General features: G+C 40.5%; 2 protein-coding genes across 2 annotated transcripts; one reads left to right on the top strand and one right to left on the bottom strand.

The window, feature by feature from the left end:
• Nucleotides 1–124: 124 nt before the first annotated feature.
• LOC109467868 lies at nt 125–7559 on the bottom strand. Its single transcript, XM_019765974.1, has 21 exons — nt 7344–7559; nt 6989–7089; nt 6565–6634; nt 6172–6302; nt 5765–5853; nt 5403–5502; nt 5143–5186; nt 4769–4846; nt 4302–4498; nt 3722–3786; nt 3313–3419; nt 3010–3067; nt 2760–2813; nt 2370–2469; nt 2143–2182; nt 1897–1948; nt 1683–1779; nt 1406–1492; nt 992–1115; nt 571–661; nt 125–345 (listed from the first exon to the last, which is right to left on the bottom strand). Exons 1-21 carry the CDS (start codon nt 7516–7518, stop codon nt 280–282), a joined length of 1926 nt encoding a protein of 641 aa, XP_019621533.1. The 5' UTR covers nt 7519–7559; the 3' UTR covers nt 125–279.
• A 204-nt stretch (nt 7560–7763) lies between these two features.
• On the top strand, nt 7764–12647 carry LOC109467866. Its single transcript, XM_019765973.1, has 6 exons — nt 7764–7855; nt 8016–9496; nt 9806–9903; nt 10056–10112; nt 10379–10485; nt 10585–12647. Exons 2-6 carry the CDS (start codon nt 8075–8077, stop codon nt 12534–12536), a joined length of 3636 nt encoding a protein of 1211 aa, XP_019621532.1. The 5' UTR covers nt 7764–7855; nt 8016–8074; the 3' UTR covers nt 12537–12647.
• The last annotated feature ends 24 nt before the right edge of the window (nt 12648–12671 follow it).

Raw genomic sequence — 12671 nt, forward strand, 5'->3', positions numbered from 1 at the left:
CAGGTGCATTGATTCACAGCTAAAACAAGTCTGTTACATGCTATAGAATATCCCTTTCTTTCTTTGATAAGTTGTACTAAGATGTCTTTTGAAACATCGAAGACCATCCGATTTTTGTAGTGACCTCTTCATTGTCTTCAATTAGATCAACATTGTGTCACAGATTCACTGCACACATTGAAGTTCATACATCAACTAAATCTTCCTTTTGTAGACAAACAACAGAAATAAAAAAAATAGTGACACCTATCTGTAGCACACACCACTCCTCAAAACACTTTACTGCACCAGTTTTGGAACATTTGTGATTTTGAAATCCAGCAGCATCTGTCCATATGCTTTACCCTGGAAAAAGAAAAAAAAGAGCACACAAATCATATTCTATTGATATTTTCCAAAATACCTGAGTGTCTTTCTATACAAGGTATTTTCTGAAATACAAATATTGGAGAGGGACTGTAAGGTCTGAATACAGAGACACCAGTATCATCATGCATCATACAAGAAAACATAATGTGATAATAGCAGTAATGCATTTCCCTAAATGTGAAAAACAGTGTACAGTCCTACCTGTGGGTCACTCCTGAGTGAGGCAACTCCTCCCCCTCCCAGAGAGTTCTTCAGCACAAAGTTCAGTGCATGGAGCCCTGGAACATCATATCTACAGCAACAGCAAAAGAAAGACAATTATTGAGACGTCAACTGGCTTATAATATTACCAGTCATTGTGAATGGTTCTCAGAAATACCAAACAATGTGTACAGCTCAGTCAGGTTTCAGGCAATAGTCAGCTTTTCCACTTTATCAGTTACTGATAAAGTGGAAAAAAATAATTTCTTTCTAAAAATGGGGATACCCTGGCATTGTCTAAAACAGATGTCAAAGATCTCTAGATTCAAGTGGTAGAAGATGTCTCACAATGGAACAAAATTTCTTCAAACCTTAGGTTACATGTAGATGTTTATGTATTTCCTGGCAATGACTTTCTTACCTGATGACTTGAGGAGCTGCATCATTGGCGGGTTCAAGCAGGTGCTGGAAATACTGCTCAACAGCTTCAGGTGTGAGGGCAGCTCGCAGGTACGGCAGGTAAGATGAACACCTGGCAACCACACCTGTGGAAGTACAGTTACATTTGTACAATGTGGAGACAATGTCACAAGTGCCACCATGCAACTTGTAATGGAACTGCTCAGCATGATCAAAGATAGGTGGCAGAATACAGAGAATATAAGTAATATTCCTTTATGTTAAACAATATTGTATTTTTGAAACAGTTTTTCAAGTAAAAAGTCAGTGTTTTGAGTTGTCACTTTTGCTCCAAATCACAGCTTATTCAAGCTCTGTGACAAAAACACATGTGTTTGTAAAATACAAGTGATAATGTATAGTAAACTGCACTCACCAATGTTACAGGAATTTCCCTTGTCTCCACTCCTGGTATAAGCAAGGTCCTCTAACCTGTATGTGCAGGATCCACTCTCCACAGCTTCTGTCAAACCAACCAGAAATAACCAGAAATACAACTTAGTAGTTGTAAATTTGAGGTCTGTCCATTTGAAGAATCATTGCCTCAAACTATTTTTCTAGAAGTTCAGTAAGTTCATAGTCAAAACAGTGAGGTCTTGGTAACTGGAAATTGCCATAATATATGATTCTAAAAAAAACATCCTCACTCCTACCTGTCTCCCCTGCAGGCAGGGGTTCTTGTTGCTGAACCTCCACCCCATGGTCATCTACCATGGTCTCTACTTCCTGTCCGTCCACATGGATGTTAATCTGGACAAAGAAAGTGCATTCTACATAAAGAATTATCCTAAATCATTTTTCTAACTGCATTTGAAAGTTAGGGATTCTTTGAGTGTTCTTATAAAACTTAAGATGTGGCAAACTGACCTTCAGATTTTCCTTGTTATACAGGAATGAAAACAGTTTCAACACCGGGGACCTGAAAAAAGTTCATTCCATGAATAAATCAATAATCAAGCAAACACTGTACAACAGTTGCATCACAAGAACATTTTTAATGGTAAAAATGTAAGACAGGTGCTTATCTTTATAATAGCAAGGTAGGGGAACAAATAAACTGTTGACCAATGACATGTACCAAAAAGAAGTTAGGCATGGGGTACATGTACTTACACTCTTGGTCTTCCCCCAACAATACCAGTCAGCCCGGGTGCTGTGAAAAGGAACAAATTTACTAAAAACAGGGCTTGCATGTCTTACCGGTAGGTCTTCATCAATCCTCATGCTTGTCCACAGATTTAAAACTAAAGGAACAACTATCTGACTTCTACAACCAATGGACACTGCTATGAAAAAAAGAAAGACAAGACTTATTTTTAAAGATAACTTGAGAAACAAACCCATGCCGGTGCCAGCAGGTGCGATCTCCCCTGCAAACAGCTGCAGGGCTCTTCTATCATTGTGCTGCACCCCAAACCACAGGGCAACTTCACGCTGGGCCTGCAGATTGGAACAGGGAGGGGGGAGGATACCATTTGTAAAAGCCATTTCACAGTAAATACAGTAGAGAACAAGACGAAAACTTGAAAATCTAAATTTTGTTTCTATCTGGACCTTCTTCACTTTATTTGGTACAGCAAATAAACCAAATTCTTAAGACTGAATATATATATTGATAAACAATGCAACCTCTTCTTTGGGTGATCTTAAAATGTAATATAGGAGACCTCACTGTATAGGATTTAAGCAACATCTTGTACTGTGATTAAGTAGAAGTAAGCAACACCAACCTTGGCAAGTGTTGGGTTGGCATGAGGTCCATATGTTTCTTCTGCTCCGATAACCTATAGAACAGGAAAGAAGGAAGAAAAAAGTGCATAAAGCAGTGAATGTGTTCATTCAGCACATGGTGTGTTGTTAAGCTCAGTACTACAGAAAATTATACAATCTACAAGTATTAATATCATATTTATATCAATCCAAAATTGGGTTTTGCAACTTAAGGAATCATAAATTGATATAATAGCTCTACAATACTACCTGTATCTGTACTTTCTTGAAATCTTCCATTCCAAGTTGCTTGTATATCCTTCTAACTCTGAAAATATAAAGACCAAGGAAGACATAATAATCAATACCAGTGGTACAAATACTTTTTTTCAGTGCTCTGCAATATTGCAGAAGAGTGAAAATTTTGTTCTGCAATTTGGAAATACTAACTGCCAATACACTCCATACTACAACATTCTCAAACCAAAAATCATATATTTACATCATATATACCACAATACTCCTGCAGGAGGGAGACCTCCTTCACAGAGTAACAAGAAAAAAACAGTACACCTTTTCAGGATACTCTCTGCCGTTCTCCTGGCCTTGTCTACAGACCTGGGTCCTCCTACAGCGCACACTGCCAACGCTCGGTAACCATCAAAATATGTCGCACTCACCTACAAAACAAGGAACTTACTAGCATCTAGTTGCTTGGGCATTTTTGTATTAAGTGTAACAATCATTTTATGGTTATTTAGAAATAGTGTAGGAAGGTGGGGTGCTACATTTTGTACATTTCCTTATCATGTCACTACTTTCTGCTTTCTTTAACATCAGTTGCTTATTCCATCAAGTTTGTTGCCTTGAGTATTTTTTTTTTCATCTTCCTTCTAAATCACCCACCATTCACTAAATTTAATGTACCAAACACAACAAGACAAAATATAGAAGAGAAAGGAAACATGTGAGGAAGAATTACTTTGACTTGTTTTGAAGGAGGTTTTCCTTTTGCACCAGTTACAAACACAGCACCCCCATCATGACCTGTGAAAGGAAAAACGTATTCAAGATTGAAACATTAGCTAAAAACATCATGCTGGTCTGTCCTTAGTGCTGAACATTAGTCGTACATGCATACATACAGAACAGACCTGTCCTTGGTGCTGAACATTATCCATACATACAAGACAGAACTACCCTTGATACTGAACACTATCCATACATACAGAACAGACCTGTCCTTGGTGCTGAACATTATCCATAGATATGGAACAGACCTGTCCTTGGTGCTGAACACTATCCATACATACAGAACAGATCTGTCCTTGGTGCTGAACACTATCCATACATACATACATACAGAACAGACCTGTCCTTGGTGCTAAACACTATCTATACATACATACATACAGAACAGACCTGTCCTTGGTGCTGAACACTATCCATACATACAGAACAGAACTATCCCTTAATCTTGTGCTGAACACCATTCCCATTAAAATTAAAATTGAATTCTACCCTTTGTTCCATATACTATACAATGTTAAAATTTTACAAACCATCAATTTCCTTCAGCGTCACGTCTGCAAAGTTACACGACACATCCGGGAGAAGGTAGGCACGTGGATCGCCAATCTCGTATACAATCTGCTCGGAGACGGTCGGTACAGATACCAAACCACCAGTTCCCGGGGGCTTGCTGACAATAAACTGTCCATCAGAGGCTACCTCGACTATAGGGAAACCCATCTTGTCCCTGGAACAATATAAATATACCTCATTATCAACATTTCACATAAAGACATCACAAATTCTTTCTGTCATTTGCATTTTTCTGTCACCTTTTATGTGTACATGTATACAATTTTGTATTGTTTTCCAAGAGCTATCAAACTCCATTTCTTAAAGGTGAATGGCACAGTTTATGTTGCTTCCTAGTGGTATCATTTGCTTGTGTTTGGTTGGTCTGTGCTTAATTCAATGCTTATAGTTCACAAGTAAGAAAAAAGAACAAACCCAAACTTACCAATCTGGTATTGTGTGCCAGTCAGTGAATATTCCACCAGTTCCCTGAGCACCACACTCTACAATATGGCCTGCAAGGCTGCAAAAACATGAATATGCTGACATGTCTGAAAAGGATCTGTAATGAATGTTTGTAGCTTTCAACAAGAAAAGGGCTTCTTACAGATAAAATAATTGAGTGCTCTTTTTCATGTATTTGGTAGACTTTGAGCTTAGTCTTAGACCATAACTGACAGGACTTTTATCAAGACAAAATAGTGTGGCTAATATAAGCGACCTTTGTACACTATCTGAACAAGGCAAATAAGGCAGTTTAACAAGGGTAAAGTGGTACAATATACTGTTATAAAATGGATTCCTTAAAACATTTTTTACCTTCCTGCTGCAAGAAGATCATAGTCTGTTGTCTTCCATCCAAACTATGGAGCAATATGACATACCATATTACAAAATATGATAACACAGTATGAAATCATAACTTTCTAGCAATTATTCATTATTTTCACAAAATGCCAGAGAAACAAAGTTGAGTGTTTTATTTCAAAACCAGTCCTGTGTGACTACCAACAGTATTGTGGTTTGTTTGTTCTGAAAACTGTCCTACACTACCAACAGTATAACAAATGAATACTTACAGTGTGTAATAATGGTCCCAGCACCACAGCACTGTCAACACACCTCCCGGTGATAACTACATCAGCTCCATGGTCTAGGGCTCTGCTGATTGGCCGAGCCCTACAGAAATTACCAAATAAGGCTGTTATAAAAATGAAGTAAGGAAAGACAGTATCTTCAAGGTGTAGGGCTCTGTTGATTGGCCAAGGCTCTTATGGAAATAGAGTGAGGGAAGACAGCATCTTTATGGTCTAGGGCCATCAAACATTTATTATAACTCTCATCTTATGAGCCATAAAAGGCCATATCAAAGGCACTTCTCCTAAGTATTTTGAACAAGATGATTCAAATTTGAGTGTTGAATTGGAAGATGTTATCTTACCCTAGGTAGGCATTCATACTGTGTATAGTTTTGGGTAGATGGTCACCAGAGTCCAAATCTTTCACACCAGAGGCTGCAACACCTGCAAGCTGAAATCAATACAAATCAAAACATGTATCAGATAGCCATTCACTATGCAACATTATGATCCATAGAGTTACACTGTGAAAATTTTCAGACATTACATTAGGAAGGCATGTGAACTACAAAAAAGTAAATCTAAAAATCTTTTTCTGATAATGTTTGTTACAGTTCAAGGAAAAAGCCCAAACTAAAGGCAAGACCTGCAACTGTAGCATAGTACTTTTCTGTACTACTTTTATCTTTGACATCTACAACACAGTAGCCTTACCATTAAAAAAAATACCAAGTCATTGCTTGACCTAAACAAGCAGATAAAAGATCACCTGTGGCATGAGATCATCTCCAAATATGGTTGCAATCTTCAGGTCCACTCCAGATTTCTTGGCCACCTCCTGCAGTGCTACAGCACAGGCCTGAGGGTTCACTCCTCCTGCATTACTGACCACACGGATACCTGGTGGGCATTTCAGAACACATGTGTAACCTCTCCTGCATTACTGACCACACAGATACCTGGTGGGCATTTCAGAACACATGTGTAACTCCTCCTGCATTACTGACAACACGGATACCTGGTGGGCATTATAAAACACAGCTGTAACTCCTATGGCATTACACACCACACAGATAGAGAGGAGATATATATATAGAGAGAGTAGTGATTGTAAGAGAATGTTGATAGGACTACATTACGTTATATAAAAGGAGAAGCATACCTTTCTTCTTGATATCCTTTATGAAGGGTCCAATAGCTGTTCGGACAAAATCAGGAGCATAGCCGAAATTCTGTAAAGGAAGGACAAGAATGCCTTAAATTAAATTCAATGTAACAGTTTCTGGCCACTGCTGAGACACAAATTACCTTCTGTTTATGTTCAGATCAAGGACATTGTATTGTTCAGATACATTTATCATTATTCATCATTAGTACAGGTACAATCAATAGTTATGCTGGGAATGCATTTAACGTTATGAAAAACATGTGTACATACATGCATGTACGCACACACACATGCTCACACACACAAGCCAAAAGCAATACTTTACTCCCTTGAAAGAAAGCATGCATATGTGGTTAAGGGTATCTTGCATTCCTTCTCAGTTTTCTTCCTGTAGAAGAACCTGACATATTAAACTTACCTGGTCTTTCTGCTTGGCTGCAGCCAGAAGAGACATGGTGATCTCTGCCAGGTAGTCAAACACCAGGAACTCGATATTCCCCTGGTGGATCAACTGGGGGGCTGCAGTAGAATATCATTATCATGTTACAAACCTCAGATGTACAATACTGGCTAGGCTATCACGATATATCAGTATCAAATTTGACGGCATGTTCATAATACATTAAATTACTAAGACATCCCTGGGTTCATTGCAAAATGTGCTACTACGTCAAGGCCGTTATATTGAAGTCCTTCTTTATATAAAATCTTGGCGGGTAGAAAATCTAATCTACTCTAAACGCCCCCCTCCCCCTCAAAAGTTTTCAACCCACCTGCGGTCGCTGTGTCGCCCCAGAACCCAGAAGCACAGCCGATCCTGACCGTTTTCCCCGACAGAGGCGAGGAACTTCCGTTTGCATTGCTGCAGTTTCTTTGGCAAGCCGCTAGACATCTGAAATGGAGCCTCGAAAGCGGGAAAAATACTTTTGTGGCGAGTACGGTCGCCATGTTGTTGACGCTTTACGTGTGACCTGACCCCAGATGAGGGACCGTACATTTAATTTTCGGGGGAGGCTTGCATACCATGGATTTTACATGTCATCTTGATTAGTACAAGTAGCACAAATCACCGAAATAATATCAGCAAATAATGGTGAACTTAGGAACACTACATTCTTTCATAAACTTTCCACCATTTTCATGTTTAGCGGTAACGGAGCGCCCCCTGTTGATATCTGAGACGTCCCTACTTTGCACCTGAAACTGGAAAACACTTCCGCGTTCGCAACTTCAGGTAACGTTGCACTTATTGTCGTCTCTAAGTCCAAGAGTGCTTTCCTCGAAGGTAAGAAGTTCTTAAGCGTGACTCAAAAAAGGTAGTTACTGTAGCTTTTGGTCTATTGTATCAACATACCGTGATGAAGGAGAAATTGGTTAAAACTTCAGTTAAGCTGTGTTTTTACTGAGTTGTGAAGTTGACGTTCGAATGTTTGGGCGTTTTATAGGGATTTGGTCAACCAGGACTTGGCCCTAAACCTTGCAGGAAGCTGAAGCACCATTTGACATGGGTGTGACATCTGATGAAGGGGCTGTCCATGGTGCTGATATGGACTCTCTGAAGAGGAGCCATACGGCAGAACTGGTACAAGCCATAGCAAGGCAAGACAAGTCACGGGAAGTTGCAGCTTTGAGGCGTCTTGGGGATATAAGTCTTCAAGAAGGCTGTGCAAATAAGGCTGTGGCAAACTTAAAGAACTCCTCTGCTCTGTACAGGGCTGCTCTAAGACGATGTAAAGATGTTGTTACTAGAGAGGCACTTGAACGACAGATCAAGTATGCAGACAAACAAGTCGCCACACTACCCCCTGACAAAGGCGAAGAACACAGCAAAACCCAATCCCATACACAAGAGATGACCATATCACAGGTTTCTGAAATACTAGGTTCCTTAGACAATGCACTAGAGAATGCAGCTGACTTGGATCCTGTCAAAATTGGCTATGAAGATGCCTTAGTATCTGCCATAGTAAGCAACAATACATTGCTTGAAGTTGAGGCCTTGAAAGGTATTGCTGATGTAAATCTTGAAGTAGGGCAAAATTCTTGTGATAGAAATGTAAACATGCTAGAAGATGCTATAAAGCTGTATAAAGCTGCACTAGAGCATTGTGATGATAGTGATGGGCAAGTGTCTTTGGTACACAGGATAAGGTTTGCCGAAAAGACAAAGGCTTCAGCTATCAAGAGCATGAATTCACAACGTATACAAGAAAGGGGCAGTCAGAAGTCAGAACCCAAACTAGCGACAGCTGCAGAGGAGCTGCTTGAGTTAGACCTGAGTCTTGAAAGTGGCTTCCGTCTTGAAGTTGCAGAGCGTGGTTATGAAAGTAAGCTTATCCAGGCATTAAGCAGTGGGAATGGAGTTTTGGAGTTTGAGGCATTGAAAAGTCTTGGAGATCTGTACCTACAGAAAGCTAAAGTTAGCAAGGACAAGGAAGAACACTTCAACAAAGCTTGTGCCCTGTACAGTGAAGTCTTACAACAGAGTGTTGACAAGAATGAGCAACTGGTCATGGAACACCGCATCAAATATGCAGAAAAGTGCATGAAGCTAGTGTACTGCCCTGAAGTGGAAAAGTTGGAGACTAAAACCTCAGTGTCAACTATATTGGATGTCATGATGGCACTTCAAGAAGTGAGAGAAAAGTATAAGCTTAGAGGGGAGGGTGTTCAACCATTGATAGAAGGTTATACACACGCATACCTTAGGGCAATCTTGGAAAGAAACCAATGGTTCAAAACAGAGGCGTTGAAAAGCCTTGGAGATCTGTATGCGGAGAGAGGAAGAAGCAATGAGGACGACACTGACTTTGTCAAAGCCAAAGGGCTATACAAGGCTGCACTGAAAATGTCCACCCACTCAGCTCAAAGCATCCTGAAGGACCGCATCCAGAATATAGAGAGAGTCATGCAAGAGGGACGGAAGGTATGCATTAGTATGTCATTATCTACTATAGAGTTAAAGCATTCCCAAAGTTTAGCTTCCACCAATATCAATATTAATTTTGCATCTATAAGGTGTTTTCCATTTTTTGTTCAGGCATCATTGTTATATGACTCTATCTTTTCCATCTCTCTAAGATTCACAGTTTTCCAACTTGTGGAAACTGCAGCATTTCAAAACTAAGAAATCAATGTAATATAGGGTTATAGTACTTGTCAGTGATTACTGTGGCCCTTCATTATTTTGTTAGAGTATTTCCTGTAATGCTCTTGTTTTCGTGTTGAACCTCAGAAGCAGGAGCAGAGTCCTGCTGAAGAGAATGTGAGCCTGGCCACTGGTGAAGAAGTCCATCAGCAATCCAGCAGTCACAAGAAGGGAGAAACGTACATGTATGTCAGCTTTAATCCAGTACAGAATGTTCCATTTTCACTTTAAAAAAAAAACAAGCTCTTGAATCCCAGTGACTGTTACCATATATTCAAGCAGAGCATATGTCATCATCATTATAATGATTGACATTTAATTTTGTTTACAGCTCCAGTGTGGCTCTGTCTGCAAGCAGCAGCATGGAAGCACACAACATAAAGGATGCAGACAGGTTAGAGACTTATAATTACTCTGTGTCAAAGCATTTTGTCCTTTTGTCTTTTTTTAAATCTTCTTGGCTACACCTTTTCTAAACCATTTGTTGCTTATGTTTATCTATTTATTTATTTATTGGTTTTACTGTGAAAGACAGCCAGGGCTACTCAACTAGTCTGTGGCTCTTACAAAAAACTAGTCCTGCTGACAAGACAATGTAGAAGTCAAGAATTAAACATTTTTTAAATTTTCTTAATCCTTAGTACTTTAATTTTGTTATAGGCTATGCAAAGAACATCTACAGGAGGGTGATGAGGCATTAAAGAGAGGAGACTTAGATGTGGCTGAACAGCACTTTGCTGCTGCACTTAAGGCTGTACATGTGAGAGGTAAGTTTAGGGTTACAGAATCAGCTATGTCATGATGAGATCATACGAGTCATCAGATGTTGACAGTGTAGAATTACATTGAATTGTTCTCTCATTCAGATTCCAGTGCGGTCCAGTACCAAAAAGAGGCAGAACCTCTGTGCAGATTGGCCAATGTCTATCTACAAAGAGGGAAGGCAACAAAAGAGGCAGGTAACTTCACCAAAGCTGCAGCACTTTGTAATGCAGCATCTGTTAGAGCAGCAACAGATCTAGAGCATGACCAGTTTACAGTAGAGACCATAACAACATCATTTTGCAAGCATGTTTTAGAGATCAACATCGCAGCAGATCCTTGTGAAGAGAAGGAGCACAAGAAGCAGCTAAAAGAGATGAGGGCAGATGCTGAGAAAGGAATCAAGGCAGTAGATCAACAGGAAGATCCATATTTACTTGAAGAGGGTGACCCCAAGAGAACAGAGAAGGAAGAAAACAGGGTGGGCTTGATAAGGACATTGTTTGACAGAATCACAGAAAGTCGTAGGTTTTTCATAGCAGAGTTACTTGATGAATGTATGAAAGAGATGGGTCCCCCTCCCTGCAAGTATAGCCTGATAGGTTTGGGTTCTCAGGCAATAGGTTTGGTAACTCCTTACTCTGATCTGGAGTTTTCGATCCTGATAGAGGATGATAGTGAGAGCAATGTCATCTATTTCCGCAACCTCACTCATTATCTACATCTCAAAGTGATCAGCTTGGGAGAAACCATACTCCCGGCCATGGGTATCAAGTCACTCAACGACTTTTACTCAGGTGACCCTGCTGATAACTGGTTCTATGATTCTGTTACACCCCGTGGATTTGCGTTTGATGGAGCCATGCCAAAGGCCAGTAAAACTCCACTTGGGAGAGGCAAGACTCTGACAACACCAGCCAGTGAACTTATTCACACACCACAAAATATGATCAAGTTGTTGGAGAGAGATGCCAACCAGTATCTGAAAGAAGGCTACCATCTTGCTCTTATCCTTGGAAATGTCTCTTTGATTCATGGAGATAAGGAGTTGGTTGATGAATACAATACCCTACTGAAGACATCACTTGATGGCAGAGTTAGCTCTTCCCAGCTGGCACAGGTTATAGTGAGTGACAACCTGGCACACTTTGAGAAGCAAGAGGTGACTGCCCGCCTATTAGACGTTAAAAAGGAAATCTACAGGCTGCCTACATTATCAGCGACCTACTTGGCACTTTTCCACGGTATCACACCCCCAACAATATGGTCAACCATCACAAGTCTGGAAAGAGTGATAGGGCATGAAAATGCACACCATTTGAGTGTGCTAGTGAGCATCTCAGCAGAAGTCAGGCTACGGACGTACCTCAGCAACGGTGGACAGAAGGAAAACATGTCAGTGTTGTCATCAATGCAGGTGGGTGGAGCAAGCAGTGAGGAGTTGAGGAAGGTGCTTTACTACTCCAACAAGAAACAGCTTTTGAGGTACTATCACTCAGCCATGCCCCTAAAGAGGTTAATTTTGAACCTTTCTAAAGACCACACGGAGAATGTCCCATCCTGTTTATATGACACTTCTCCTCAAGTGCAAGCAGCCATATACCAAACCCTGTGCAGTTATCAAGAGGCCATTGGCTACTATGAAGAGGCATTACAAATGAGGCAAAGTATCTATGGCAAGAGTGCTGCACATCCTGCTATAGCAACTACACTGAGCAACTTGGCATCAGCCTGGCATGATCTCGGTGATGACAGGAAGGTTGTTAGGTACCATGAACACACACTGGCCATGCTGCACATCATCTATGGGCAAAATGCCACACACCCTGATATTGCCACCACGCTTAACAACTTGGGGTCAACCTGGAGCAGTCTTGGAGATAAAGAAAAGCTATCAGTTACCACAAACAGGCACTTAACATGCTTAGAGAGATCCATGGTGAGAGTGCCTCTCATCCTCACATTGCTGTCTCCCTCAACAACCTTGGATCTGCCTGGCATGGTCTTGGAGATAAAAGAAAGGCCATCAACTTCCATGAGCAAGCACTACAGATGAGACAGGAGATCTTTAATGACACACATCCTGACATAGCCACCTCACTTCACAACCTGGGATCTGCCTGGGATGGTCTTGGTGACTACAAGAAGGCCATTGTGTACTATGAGCAGGCTCTGCAGATGAGACGTACCA

Source organism: Branchiostoma belcheri, unplaced genomic scaffold (genome assembly GCF_001625305.1).
Source record: "Branchiostoma belcheri isolate BF01 breed outbred unplaced genomic scaffold, Haploidv18h27 scaffold19, whole genome shotgun sequence".
Taxonomy (NCBI): domain Eukaryota; kingdom Metazoa; phylum Chordata; class Leptocardii; order Amphioxiformes; family Branchiostomatidae; genus Branchiostoma; species Branchiostoma belcheri.

Bases quoted from the DNA above. Each gene is read 5' to 3' on its own strand.
- LOC109467866 (XM_019765973.1), top strand. From the start codon at position 8,075: ATGGGTGTGACATCTGATGAAGGGGCTGTCCATGGTGCTGATATGGAC. The intron at 9,904-10,055 runs GTATGTCAGCTT...TTACAGCTCCAG, and splicing joins AAGAAGGGAGAAACGTACAT to TGTGGCTCTGTCTGCAAGCA. The intron at 10,486-10,584 runs GTAAGTTTAGGG...TCTCTCATTCAG, and splicing joins TAAGGCTGTACATGTGAGAG to ATTCCAGTGCGGTCCAGTAC.
- LOC109467868 (XM_019765974.1), bottom strand. From the start codon at position 7,518: ATGGCGACCGTACTCGCCACAAAAGTATTTTTCCCGCTTTCGAGGCTC. The intron at 7,090-7,343 runs GTGGGTTGAAAA...ATTCTACTGCAG, and splicing joins GGGCGACACAGCGACCGCAG to CCCCCCAGTTGATCCACCAG. The intron at 1,949-2,142 runs GTAAGTACATGT...AACTTTTTTCAG, and splicing joins GTTGGGGGAAGACCAAGAGT to GTCCCCGGTGTTGAAACTGT.